This window comes from Gorilla gorilla, chromosome 20 (genome assembly GCF_029281585.2).
Source record: "Gorilla gorilla gorilla isolate KB3781 chromosome 20, NHGRI_mGorGor1-v2.1_pri, whole genome shotgun sequence".
Classification (NCBI taxonomy): Eukaryota; Metazoa; Chordata; class Mammalia; order Primates; family Hominidae; genus Gorilla; species Gorilla gorilla.
The window spans coordinates 47,144,744-47,159,135 of NC_073244.2; the positions used below are offsets into that span (position 1 = coordinate 47,144,744).

General features: G+C 48.3%; 1 protein-coding gene across 16 annotated transcripts in view; it reads left to right on the plus strand.

The window, feature by feature from the left end:
* Window positions 1-14,392, plus strand: part of WDR62 (WD repeat domain 62) — a 48,473-nt gene that overhangs the window by 18,663 nt on the left and 15,418 nt on the right. For all 16 annotated transcript variants that reach the window (XM_055369082.2, XM_055369083.2, XM_055369085.2 and 13 more), the window contains 6 exons: window positions 6,061-6,198; window positions 7,690-7,868; window positions 9,281-9,372; window positions 11,345-11,470; window positions 13,720-13,787; window positions 13,867-13,988. In XM_055369082.2, the coding sequence (XP_055225057.1) occupies window positions 6,061-6,198; window positions 7,690-7,868; window positions 9,281-9,372; window positions 11,345-11,470; window positions 13,720-13,787; window positions 13,867-13,988 (725 nt within the window). The remainder of the gene's footprint in view (window positions 1-6,060; window positions 6,199-7,689; window positions 7,869-9,280; window positions 9,373-11,344; window positions 11,471-13,719; window positions 13,788-13,866; window positions 13,989-14,392) is intronic.

Consider the following 14,392-nt stretch of genomic DNA (forward strand, 5'->3'; position numbering starts at 1 on the left):
ATTCGCTGTCTTCTAAGGTTCTATCTAACTCTAAGGTTCTATCTGTATTCTTCATGTTTCTGAAAATAAACATAAAAATCACACAAAAGATATGTAGAGTTTATCAACTATTGTTAGCAGCTTTTTTTTCCCCCCAAGACGGAATCTTGCTGTGTTGCCCAGTCTGGAGTGCATTGGCACAATCTAAGCTCACTGCAACCTCCACCTCCTGCGTTCAAACAATTCTCCTGCCTCAGCCTCCCGAGTAGCTGGGATTACAGGCAGCCGCCACCACGCCTGGCTAATTTTTGTGTTTTTAGTAGAGATGGGGTTTAACCATGTTGGCCAGGCTGGTTTCAAACCCCTGACCTCAAGTGATCTGCCTGCCTTGGCCTCCCAAAGTGCTGGGGATTACAGGCGTGAGCCACTGTGCCTGGCCTGTTAGCAGCTATTGATGCTCAGTTCCTGGACCCTTTTATTTATTGAGGGTGGCAATATGGTGATATTCTAAATCTATAATTTATTTTTATTAGTTGGACTACTTATGTGAAGAGATATTTGCTCTCATCTGCCATTTGGTCACCCAGTGCTATACTTCATGTAGGAAAGGCAGGAGAAATACTTGATTCTTTCCCTTTATTTACCAGTTTTCAAGATAATGAATTGGTTCCCTGTCCTCTAAAGGTAACTAGTTTTATTTAATATCATTATAAACTCATATATATTTAAATATATCAGATATGTTTTAATCTATTGTAATTATTAACTTTATTGGAGCTCATATCATCCCATCTTTGGCCAGTGAGAGCCTCTTAACATTGGATCCTGAGTCCTTTGGACATGACCCTAGTATTTCTTGATAGCCACCTTGCTGCCTGGGATGCCAATATGTTCCAGTCTCATCTTGTACATTTCCTGTCACACATCAGGAATCAACCATTTCTTGAAAAGACCATGTTTATTTTTTGGCTGGGTGCAGTGGCTCATGCCTGTAATCCCAGCACTTTGGAAGGCTGGGGCAGGGGAATTACCCGAGCCCAGGAGTTTGAGACCAACCTGGCCAACATGGTGAAACCTTGTCTCCACTAAAATACAAAAAATTAGCCGGGCATGGTGGCAGGCGCCTGTAGTCCTAGCTACTCGGGAGGCTGAGGCATGAGAATTGCTTGAACCTGGGAGGCAGAGGTTGCAGTAAGCCAAGATCAAGCCACTGCACTCCTATCTGGGTGACAGAGTGAGATCCTATCTCAAAAAAAAGAAAAAAGAGAAAGAGAAGGCCAGGGTTTTTTTTTAGTACAAATTGGGACTTCAGAATCACAGGTTGGGTGTTAGGGATGCTCATAGCTATTGGGTCGTTGCTTCCAGAAGCCTAGTTCTTAAGGACACAGGGGATGGTGGAATTAGAATATCCCCAGTAACTCATTTGCTTTTTCCCACATTATACATGCAACAGTCTGAGAATGGACAAGTCTTCAATTCTTAAGATAGTTAAAACAATTGTAATGCATATGTTCTCTCTATTCTCTCCAATTTTTAAAATAGTTATACTATATTTACAGGATCTGAATATGTAGCCATTATATACTATAGTGTCTCCCTTTTGACCCCTGTTTATTTTGGAGTGGGGAATTATATATGTGTGTATATGTGTATGTGTGTGTGTGTGTGTATATATATATAAAATGATAAAATATACATGACATCCAGTTCACCATTTCAACTATTTTAAATTGTACCATTTGGTGGCATTTAGTACACTTACAGTGTTATGCAGCCATCATTACTCTCTAGTTTCAGAACATTTTCATCACCCACCCACCCCAAAAAATCCTGTATCTGTTAAGCAGTCCTCCCCATTCCCCACTTCCCCCATCCATGGAAATGACTAATCTGCTTCTGTCTTTATGGATTTGCCTGTTCTGAATCTTTTCTTTTCTCTCCTTCTTTCCTTCCTTCCTTCCTTTTTTTTTTTTTTTTTTTTTTTTTTGAGATGGAGTCTCACTCTGTCGCCCAGGCTGGATTGATGCAGTGGCACGATCTCGGCTCACTGCAAGCTCCGCTTCCCGGGTTCACGCCATTCTTCTGCCTCAGCGTCCCGAGCAGCTGAGACTACAGGCACCAGCCACCACACCCAGCTAATTTTTTGTATTTTTAGTAGAGACGAGGTTTCACCATGTTAGCCAGGATGGTCTCGATCTCCTGACCTCGTGATCCGCCCACCTCAGCCTCCCAAAGTGGTGGGATTACAGGCATGAGCCACCGTGCCAGGCTGTTTCCTTTCTTTTCCTCTTTTTTTTTGGGTGGAGTCTCGCTTTGTCACCCAGACTGGAATACAGAGGCACAATCTCGGCTCACTGCAACCTCCACCTCCCGAGTTAAGCTATTCCCATGCTTCAGTCTCTAGAGTAGCTGGGATTACAGGCACATGCCACCATGCCTGATGAATTTTTTGTATTTTAGTAGAGACAGGGTTTCACCATGTTGCCCAGGCTGGTTTCAAACTCCTGAGCTCAGGTGATCTGCCCGCCTCGGCCTCCCAAAGTGCTAGGATTACAGGCGTGAGCCACCATGCCTGACCTGAATATTCCCTATAAGTGAAATCATAGACTATGTGGGCTTTTGTGCCTGGCTTTCACTTAGCATAATGTTTTCAAGATTTATCCATGTTGTAGCATGTGTCAGTACTTCATTCCTTTTTATGGTGGAATAACATTTCATTGTACGGATAGAACACATTTTGTTCTCTGTTATCAGTTGACGGCCACTTGGGTTTTTTTCTACCTTATGGCTATTGCGAATACCACTGCTATGAACATGTAAGTACAAGTTTTTTTGTTTTTTTTTTTTTTGAAACGGAGTCTCACTCTGTCGCCCAGGCTGGGGTGCAGTGGCATGATCTCCGCTCACTGCAACCTCAGGCTCCCAGGTTCAAGTGATTCTTCTGCCTCAGACTCCTGAGTAGCTGGGATTACAGGCACGCACCACCATGCCTGGCTAATTTTTGTTTTTTTAGTGGAGACAGGGTTTCACCATGTTGGCCAGGTTGGTCTCGAACTCCTTACCTCAAGTGATTTGCCCACCTCGACCTCCCAAAGTGCAGGGATTACAGGCGTGAGCCGCTGTGCCTGACCTAGTTCTTTCTTTCAGTTACATCACTTTGTTTCTGAGTTTTTGTAGGTTGTTTTTCATACCTTGGATCATTTTTTACATATCTTTTACCTTCTTTTGAAACAGTAGGCCCAGCGTGGTGGCTCACGTTAGTAATCCCAACACTTTGGGAGGCCGAGGCAGGTGGATCACCTGAGGTCAGGAGTTTGAGACCAGCCTGGCCAACATGGCAAAACCCCGTCTCTGCTAAAAATACAAAAAATTAGCTGGGTGTGGTGGCGGGCACCTGTAATCCCAGCTACTTGGGGGGCTGAGGCAGGATAATTGCTTGAACCCGGGAGGCAGAGGTTGCAGTGAGCCAAGATCATGCCATTGCACTCCAGCCTGGGCAACAGGGCGAGACTGTCAAAAAAAAAAAAACAAAGTAAGTTATAGTTTTTATCTTTTTTTGTGAAAATATGTTTCTGCTGTGCTTTTTTTTTTTTTCTTTTTTAAGAGTAACTATTGGATTTGACCTTGGTCCTTTCCTGTTGTTCATTTTTATGTGATACCAGTTTTTCTGAAACTTTAGAAGTTGGTGTGCTTCAGGACAGATTTTCCAACTACACAAGAAGAACTCTGTCTTCTCTTTTTTTTGTGGGGGTGGGGTGGCATGTTTTGTTTTGTTTTCGAAAAGGAGTCTCACTGTTAGCTAGGCTGGAGTGCAGTGGCACGATCACAGCTCACTGAAGCCTCAACCTCATAGGCACAAGCAGTCCTCCTGCCTCAGCCTCCCGAGTAGCTGGGACCACAGGCATGCACTACCATGCCCGGCTAATTTTTATTTTTGGTAGAGATGGGATCTCACTATACTGCCCAGGCTTGTTTCAAACTTGGGCTCAAGCAATCCTCCTGCCTCAGCCTCCCAAAGTGCTGGGATTACAGGCTTCTGTTATTTTTATACTGTGTGAAAATATGGCAGCCTGCTTTCTGATACTTCCTTTTTGTGGTCCTCTTTATCTGTTATGTCTCTTCTTTCATCTCAATCTCCTCTTTACTTTATTTCTTCTGTCCCTGTTGTGATTGGTCAATTTCATTTCTACTCTTAGCAGTTTCTCTTCAGTGTGGAGCTTTGTCCTGGAAGGACAAAGTCCACAGGATCTTCTCCAGTCCCTTTAGGCCTTACCCCTTGCACTCAACTGCTGCTGGGGTGGATGAAACCCTCCTAGTTTCAGCTGCTGTTCAATTTGGCCCAGTGTGCTTTCCAATGAACACCTCTTGGCTACTTTGGAATTATCCTGTTGCTGGGTCTGTCAGATGCCTTATTACTTCTCTGTCTCCCACATGCATGCTGATGATACGTGGGTCTTGTGACTGGTGGTGGTTTGTCCCACTCACTTGTATTTTGGGGTTTATGGGAGTATTTTGTCACTGAGTTTTGCTATAAATGTTGTCTGTAGGTTTGGGTTTTGCTATCTGGTTGATGTTTTTCTTATGTCGAGATTTTGAGAGATTAAAAAAATTAATGCCGCTACTATTATCTTCCCAGTTCTCAATCTTCCATATTTTGAAATCTCTTTATATGGTAGCTCTTTGTCCTTCTCAGCTTCATTCTAAATATCTTTAGTTCTGTCTTTCAGTTCACTTAATTTTCTCCTCAGTTATATCTAATCTTTGGTTTTTAATATGTTTTTATTTTTTTATTATTTTTTTTGAGACGGAGTCTCCCTCTGCCGCCCAGGCTGGAGTGCAGTGGCGTGATCTCGGCTCACTGCAAGCTCCGCCTCCCAGGTTCACACCATTCTCCTGCCTCAGCCTCCTGAGTAGCTGGGACTACAGGTGACTGCCACCACGCCCGGCTAATTTTTTGTATTTTTTTTTTTTTTTTAGTAGAGACGGGGTTTCACCGTGTTAGTCAAGATGGTCTCGATCTCCTGACCTCGTGATCCTCCCGCCTCGGCCTCCCGAAGTGCTGGGATTACAGGCGTGAGCCACCATGCCCGGCCTATTTTTGATTTTTTTATTTTTATTTTTTTGAGATGGAGTTTCGCTCTTGTTACCCAGACTGGAGTGCAATGGCGCGATCTCGGCTCGCTGCAACCTCCGCCTCCCAGGTTCAAGCAATTCTGCTGCCTCAGCCTCCCGAGTAGCTGGGATTACAGGTGTGCACCACCACGCCCAGCTAATTGTGTATTTTTAGTAGAGACGGGGTTTCTCCATGTTGAGGCTGGTCTCAAACTCCTGACCTCAGGTGATCCGCCCACCTCAGCCTCCCAAAGTGCTGAGATTACAGGCATGAGCCACCGCGCCCAGCCAATATGTTTTTATTATTCATTTCTAGAAGCTGTTCTGTTTTGGTCTTTTTCAGCCCTGCTTGGTTAATCTTTATAATTTCTGGTTGGCTGCACACTTTTAATCTTGTCAAAATTATCTTTTAGTTCTTCAAACATATTGAATGTAGTTATTTTATATTCTGTCTGATAATTCCAATTTGGGTTCTTTTATTTTGTTTTTGGTTTGTCTGTCTGTTTGTTTGTTTTGAGACACAGTCTCATATGTTGGCCAGAGTAGACTTGAACTGCTGGTCTCAAGCAATCCTCCTGCCTCAGCCTCCCAAGTAGCTGGGACTACAGGCATGCGCCACCTCCCCTGATTTAATAATTCCAGTATTTAAAGTCTTGCTAGACTCTTGCTTCTGCTGCTTCTTGCTGATGGTACCTCGTTTTCTTTTGTGCTTAGTCATGTTTGACTGAGTTCCACATTTCCCTTGGAAGTTTATTTGAGGGTATGTGTTAAGGCCTAGGCTGAAGGTGGAACATGGATGATATATGGTAGCATTTTGTGTCCTTTTTTTTCTTGTTTATTTTTAGTATAGAAGGTATTGCACGATACCTGTTTATCTTTAACTTACTTTTTTTTTTTCCATGAAAATGCAACAGTAAGTCATAGTGCTGTCATTGAGTCATCCTTTGCCTTGTCCTCTGGGAACTGTAGGTGTATCCTGAGTTTGAAGACCAGAGAGCTTGTTTGCCATCAGGATCCTTTCTGACTTGTTCTTCAGACAACACCATTCGCTTCTGGAACTTGGACAGCAGCCCTGATTCTCACTGGCAGAAAAACATCTTCAGCAATGTGAGTGGTTTCCTTTGTGAACCGTCTTTCAGGAGGAACAAAGACCTACTGTAAGCTTGAATGCAGGGGCAGGAGGGAGTCTGATGGACCCTAGATGTTAGGTTCCATGAGGGCAAGAGCCGGCAACCAAGGCAGGTCCTCTCTGCGTCGCTGCCTCTTGTTTCTCTTTCTCCTGCCCCCTCTCTGAGGTGGCACAGTCTATCCTCTCTGATTCTTTGCCAGTTGGCTCCTGCTCTGCAGATGTGTGGACGTGGCCACTCCCGGCAGCCCAACACACCCAGCCTAGGTGAAATTGCTTCCTAAGTCTTGAGATGGAATTCCCTGGGAGAGCACCTGATGAGCCAGGCCATTCAGCTGCCACACAGTGAGGCCTCACGGGGGTGTGGGCAGAATGCTGGCAAGAGCCATGATGGGAGGCTGGGAAGAAAAGTTTGCTGAGGAAATTTTGGTTAGTATTGCAAGCCCAGTGAGAGGGCGTCTCTGGGGAGCTGAGACCTGAGTCATGCATTCATTTATTCTGCAGACACTTATTAACGTCCATGCCAGGTGCTTGGCTACATGCTAGGGACACAACAGTGAGTAAGACTCTTCTGTCCTGTGGCACTCACAATCTAGTGAGGGCCGACAGTGAACTGACAACCGTCCATGTTAATGCACAATCACAAGTGCGAAAAGCACTGTGAAGGAAAATGTGCAGGGTGCTAGTAGGACATAGAGCAGCAGCATGTGAACTTATCTGGGACATCCGGAGCAGCTTCCCGTGGAAGGGACAGCTAAGTTGAGATTGGGAAGAGTAAAGAGGGAAGGGGAGAGGGTCTATACTTAGGGAATAGCCTGTATGAAGGCCCTGGGGTGGGAAACAGCTGAGTGAATTGGAAAACCTGAAAGAGGCCAGTGTGATTAGAACTAAAAAGACCCTCCATGCAGGAGGCTGTAGCAGGTGCCCCGCAGGTGCACCTTTATTACTCCCCTCATTCCCTACCCAGTGCTACCATCATCTCCTCTGTACATGTGACATACATGCTGTTTTTGGCTGTACGCAATAGAAAAACTCAAAACAAGAGGTAAAAGTTAGGTTTCTGACTCATGAAAGTAGTCTGAAGGTAACCAGTTTAGACCGTTCTGCAGGAAGCCCTTAGGGATCCAAGGGCCTTCCAGCTCTCTACTCTGTCATTTGAGGGAGCAGGCTATGTCCTCATGACCCAGTGCGGCTGTGGGGGCTCCTGCTAGCATATCTGAGTTCCAGGCTGCAGGATGGAGAAAAGACAGCAGAAGAATACGTGCTTGTTTTATATTTAATAGTTCAGAATTTATTCACATATTCTTATCTAGCTGCAGGGGAGGCAAGGAAATAATTATTCTGATTGGTGAAACTCCCAGCTCAAAATTAGAGTTGTATTACTAACGAAGAAGAGACTGGCTATGGAGGGACACGATTTCAGAGGTGCTTCTGAGCTGCTCTTGCTGACCTCAGCCCTGTCCTTCCTGCAGACCCTGCTGAAGGTCGTGTACGTGGAGAATGACATCCAGCACCTGCAGGACATGTCACACTTCCCAGACCGGGGGAGCGAGAATGGGACACCCATGGACGTGAAAGCCGGGGTGCGGGTCATGCAGGTCAGTCCTGACGGCCAGCATTTGGCTTCAGGCGACCGAAGTGGAAATCTGAGGCAAGTGGGCCCTGGCAGTGTCCAGTGTACACCTCCCAGCTCCAGCTCAGGTTCTCAGGGCAGTGGGCAGGAGCCCTGGCCTTGGCACCTCCTGCTGCCCATTGGGAATGAGGGGCTGTGAATAGTAATCCCATGAACAGCTCCCATTGGGAACTTAAGCTTGTAAGAGGCTTCCAGAAGGGCTGAGAGCAGAGTAACTACCAGGACCTCAGCAGCTGGGGTGTGCAGATTTTGCTTATAGAGTGTACAGGCAAGCTCACATGACTCTAGGGCAGAGTGACACTTTCACCAGCCACATGGTACCAGTGCTGAACTGTCACCGAAGATGCCAGCTGGAGGAGGGTCCTGGTGGCTCTGGGAGAGGGGCTGTGAGGGTGGGATAGCTGAGAGTTCAGGCTGCTTATGTGCCCTGTTGAGGTTTGGCAGGATGTTACCAACCCAGTAGGTGCTAGTGGGACATAGGCCCTGTTGCTGGGACCAGGTTTAAGATGACAAATGACAGCTGTGACCACCTGGGTACTGGAGCCACTGGGGAATGGAGGAGAGTTGGGGGAAACTAGAGGGGACATAAAGGGGCAGCAGCCACCAGGCAGCCCCAGGAGAGTAGGCTACAAGTTTTCACACCTTCCTGTTGTCAAGAAGAGCAGAAAGTGCTGATTTTTTTCTGTGAAATTCTATAATTTTTAAATATTGGCACCTGTTTTGATATCAGTCACTGTATGAGACCAGCTCAGTGTGTCAGTGAGCTGCTCACATTGACATGGCACTGTCTGGAGTGGCAAAACGGTACCAAGAGCCAACATGGGGATAGTGCTCTTCCCCCTTGGTGGGCGCTGGCCTGAGCACTGTGTTGACTGATTTAATCCTCTCACTGACCCTCTGATGTAAGTGATGTTATTGGCACAAGGTGTCTGGAGTAAGATCACACAGGTAGAATGAAGAAGCTGGGATGACTCGATGACTGATTTCATTTGGGGAGAATCAGGAAGGTCTAGATTTGAGACTCTTTTAACAATGAGAGACTGGAATCAAATGTTCTCATCCATAGCTCCTATCCTGGACTATGACCTCTGGCCCCTAGCCCCTGGCCCCTGTCCTACCCCAGGGACCACCTCTGATGCAGCCCTACGTAAACACCTGCCCCCCTAGAAGACTGTCCTAGATCCCTGGGGCTATGTTCTGACCCAGGCACCACAAGGGGCTGCTGCCTGCTGAGGTGCTCCCTGGCTCAACACGGCTCCCTTTACGATGGCAGGTTTCTAAATGAGAAAAGTGGTTGTGCATCTCTAGAGTATTTGGCCATGATAAGGGGTTCTCATTGTTGGCGGCCTGGCCATTCTGACCTATTCTAGAAGTGGTAGAGCACATGGGGCTGGGGTGTGGGGCTTCAGCGGGCGGTGTGTGTCTCCCAGGATCCACGAGCTGCACTTCATGGACGAGCTGGTCAAGGTGGAGGCCCATGATGCTGAGGTGCTGTGCCTGGAGTACTCCAAGCCAGAGACGGGTGAGCCTGCAGCAGGGGTGGAATGGGGGTCAGGCAGGGAGGCAGCCCCCCTGGCAGGGCCACAGAAAGGGGTAGTTGGTGTCTGGTGGGACTGTGGATGACAGCTGGGAGTTTTGTGTTCAGTAAGGGCCCCTGTAGCTGGACCCTGAGACCAGAGTGGCTGGGACTCCAGAAAGCAAGACACCTGCAGGCAGGACTCAGCTTGACTTGCCCGCTGCTGGTGCCAGCACCCAAGCCAAAGGGGTGGATGTATGAATGAGTGAATTGTGAATGAGCTCATCTTCTACTGGAGAAGATAGATTGATGGTTAGGCATTATTTTCAAAAAGTTTGAAGCCTATAGAAATATTGGGAGAATATTATAATGAACACCCCATAGGCTTCACCCAAATTCCTCATTTTTTTTTTTTTTTTTTTTTTTGAGATGGAGTCTTGCTGTCACCCAGGCTAGAGGGGAGTGGCACCATCTCCGCTGACTGCAACCTCCACCTCTCCGGTTCAAGTGATTCTCGTGCCTCAGTCTCCCATGTAGCTGGGATTACAGGTGCCTGCTCCCACGCCTGGCCAATTTTTGTATTTTTAGTAGAGATGGGGTTTCATCATGTTGGCCAGGTTGGTCTCAAACTCCTGACCTCAGGTGATCCGCCCGCCTTGGCCTCCCAAAGTGCTGGGATTAGGGCATGAGCCACCACACCTGGCCTTTTTTTTTTTTTTTTTTTTTTTTGAGACAAGAGTCTCACTCTGTCGCCCTGGCCGGAGGGCAATGACGCGATCTCAGCTCACTGCAACTTCCGCCTCCCAGGTTGAAGCGATTCTCCTGCGTTCAAGCGATTCTCCTGCCTCAGCCTCTCGAGAGTAGCTGGGATTACAGGCACGCCCCCACCACACCCGGCTAATTTTTGTATTTTTAGTAGAGACGGGGTTTCACCATGTTAGCCTAGGCTGAAGGCTAGGACCATAGTAGGGTCTCCAGACCTCATGGTCCTCTTCATTAAAACAACAGAAAATTCCTTCTGGGCCATCAGATGAGATCATGAGATAGGAGAAGATTTCCAAGTGAAGATTTCGTTTGTTTCAAGACAGAGTCTTGCTCTGTCACCCCGATGATATATGGATGATATATGGTAGCATTTTGTGTCCTTTTTCTTGTTTATTTTTAGCATAGAAGTTATTGCACGATGCTGGTCTCAAACTCCTGACGTCAGGTGATCCACCCGCCTTGGCCTCCCAAAATGCTGGGATTACAAGCGTGAACCACCATGCCCGGCTCCTCAAGATTTTTTCTAGGCTGGGCACAGTGGCTCATGCCTGTAATCCCAGCACTTTGGGAGTTACAGAGTTGGTGGAGTTATATCCTGATGTGATTTTCCCCATGTTCTTCTTTCGTTCTCTCATCCCCCATGCTGTGTGCCCCACCAACTTGTCTTGAAACATCTCTTCACTCGGTTCGCCTCTCCTGATCTCCCCTCTGCCTCAGGTCATGTTATTAGGCCTCAGACATAGCAAGGGACCAGAGTAGGGAAGGCTGGTGGCAGATGAGAGTCTGGCCACAGGCAGTCAATAGGACCTGAACAAGGCCCAGGTAGCCAGACCTCAGAGGGTGAGAGGACACTGGTTTTGGAAGAGGCTGAGAGGTTGCCAGGGCTTTACCCAGCACGGACCCAGCAGGCAAGAGCGCTGGGCTCTGCTGGGGCATCTGCTGTGGATGTCCCTGGAGGAGCGTCCATGTGCCCATCGAGACTCATCCTCCCTGAGCTGGTGGTGAGGAGGTGAAATGCCAGGGTGTGGGGGCTCTGGGAAAGACCACACAGAGCTAAGGGAGTGGCCCTTGCCAGGCTTGGGCCAAGTTGGCTACAGTTGAAGAACCAAAGACCCCTTCTCCGAGGACTGGGCAGCTTGGTCACACTGCCCTTCTGGGAGGCCAGGGCACCCACGCAGCCTTCAGGAACCAGTCTCATTCTCTCCTCTCACAGGGCTGACCTTGCTGGCCTCAGCCAGTCGGGACCGGCTGATCCATGTGCTGAACGTGGAGAAGAACTACAACCTGGAGCAGACGCTGGATGACCACTCCTCCTCCATCACCGCCATCAAGTTCGCTGGTGAGCCCCTTTCTTCCCGCTCCCTGCACCTTGCTAGCTACCCTGCTAAAAAAGGATTCATTCTTTCAACTCTCCTGTAAAATAGATATCCAAACAAGTGAATACAGTATCTGTGTACAGTATACAGAATAATGACTGGGGCCGGGTGTAATGGCTCACACCTGTAATCCCAGCACTTTGGGAGGCCAAGGAGGGTGGATCACCTGAGGTCAGGAGTTTGGGACCTTCCTAGACAACATGGTGAAACCCCGTCTCTACTAAAAATACAAAAATTTGCTGGGCGGGGTGTTGTTTCTGTAATCCCAGCTACTCAGGAGGCTGACGTGGGAGAATTGCTTGAACCTGGGAGGTGGAGGCTGCACTCCAGCCTAGGCAACAGAGTGAGACCCCATCTCAAAAAAAAAAAAAGAATAATGGCCAGGTGCCATGGCTCACACCTGTAATCTCAGCACTTTGGGAGGCCAAGGCAGGTAGATCATGAGGTCAGGAGTTCGAGACCAGTCTGGCCAACATAGTGAAACCCCATCTCTACTAAAAATACAAAAAAATTAGCCAGGCATGGTGGTGTGCGCCTGTAATCCCAGCTACTCGGGAGGCTGAGGCAGGAGAATTGTGTGAACCCGGGAGGCAGAGGTTGCAGCGAGCCCAGATTGCGCCAGTGACTCCACTCCAGCTTGGGTGACAATGCGAGACTTTGTCTCAAAAAAAAAAAAAAAAAAGAAGAATATAGGCCGGGCGTGGTGGCTCATGCTTGTCATCCCAGCACTTTGGGAGGCTGAGGCAGGCAGATCATCTGAGGCTAGGAGTTTAAGACCAGCCTGGCCAACATAGTGAAACCCCGTCTGTACTAAAAATTCAAAAAAAGTAACCGGGCGTGGTGGTGCACACCTGTAATCCCAGCTACTTGGGAGGCTGAGGCAGGAGAATAGCTTGAATCCGGGAGGCCAAGGTTGCAGTGAGCCAAAATTGTGCCACTGCACTCCAGTCTGGGTAACAAGAGCAAAACTCCATCTCAAAAAAATAAAAATAAAAAAATAAAAAATAAGCTGGGCGTGGTGGCCGAAGTGAGTATCCACTTCACAGTTCTTAGGAGCGAGGTTTGAACTAGGACATTGTTGATAGCAGAGACTGTTCTAATTGCTCATGGTCGTAATATTGTTAAATACGGTACTTGGATTCACCACGTGCAGGTTAAAAGCAGAACATTACCAGAGGCTTGTAGGCCTTCTCTGGGTCCCTCCCAGGTTACCCTTCCTCCCTTATATGGGGCTCACTCCCTTCTGTGAGCCAATGACTCCTCCTTGAGCAACATCTAATACTTGTATGTCAGGCCTGGACCCTCTCAAATGTCCTGTCATGAAGGAGCATGTGTGATGTGCCCAGACTCTGAGAGTTTTATATTTGTTCTGTCGTTTCATCCTCACCAAACTGTTATTCTGTAAAGAAATGAGACGGCCGGGGGCATCTCACGTCATTGCACTCCAGCCTGGGCAACAAGAGCGAAACTCTGTCTCAAAAAAAAAGAAATGAGAATAATAAAAGCAAGAATGTTTCTAGTGCTTACCATGTGGCAGTCCCTGTTCCAAGGGCTTCACATCACTCTCCAGGGAAGGGACTGTCACCATGCCCATTGTACGGACCAGAAGTTGAGGCTCAAAGGGGAGGCCCAGGTTCAGAGCGGTGTTTAACAGCTTTGACCTTGGCACCGGAGAATGCCTGGGTTCAGTCCTGCCCCTGTCCTCTCTGTGTGCCTTGGGACAAGGACTCTGTGAACCTCTGTGTTCACGCTTGTCCAGTGGGATGGGTGGTGAGCAGTCAGGAAGACCCGCTACATGCATGGGGCCTGGCCCAAGGCTCATGTGGATCTTGCAGTTGATCCTGATGGCACCAGCCTCCCAGCCTGTCTCCACTGGTCGCGGCTACAGTCCTGCCTCTACTCCGCTACTCAAGTCATCTATCTCAATCCCAGACTGGAGAGGGTGTCCCTTCTTTGTCCCCAGCCTTTGTTTCTCTATATGCCCTTGCTCTGCAGAGCCTGCCTTGCCCACAGCTCCACCTGTGCCCCCTCACACATACAGCTCATATCTTACAGAGTCCCACCCAGACCCAGCACCCACCTCACCACCTTTAGGAAGCCTTCCTTGATCCCAGCACAGTTGATTGATGGCTCTTGCAGTGGAGTTCCCCAGCTAGGGTCCCCTGCCCATGTGGCCCAGCCCTGCCTAACACACAGCGTCCTCCTCCCCCAGGCAACAGAGACATCCAGATGATCAGCTGTGGGGCTGACAAGAGCATCTACTTTCGCAGTGCCCAGCAGGTAGGGAGGCATGGCCTCCTTGGGGGCTGGGGTGAGGGGTTGTCGGGGCATTCTCTGAAGGTCCTGCCGGCCCTGCCAGGGTTCGGATGGACTACACTTTGTCCGTACCCATCACGTAGCAGAGAAAACCACCTTGTATGACATGGACATTGACATCACCCAGAAGTACGTGGCCGTGGCCTGCCAGGACCGCAATGTGAGGTAAGGGGTGGCCCTGGACCCTTAGCTGGCCTGGTCTGCCTTGTCCTAGGCTGTCTGCTTTCCTCCCTCTGTTCCTCTGGTCCCCAAGAAGCTGGGAAGGAATTGAGGGACCCAGCAGGTGTTCCTTCTTGGGTTTTTTTTGTTTTTTTTTGTTTTTGTTTTTGAGGCAGAGTCTTGCTCTGTAGCCCATGCTAGAGTGCAGTGGCACCATTTTAGCTCACTGCAACCTCTACCTCCTGGGTTCAAGTGATTCTCCTGCCTCAGCCTCCCAAGTAGCTGGAATTATAGGCGCCTGCCACCATGCCTAGCTAATTTTTTGTATTTTTAGTAGAGATGAGGTTTCGCCATGTTGGCCAGGCTGGTCTCGAACTCCTGACCTCAGGTGATTCGCCCACCTCAGCTTC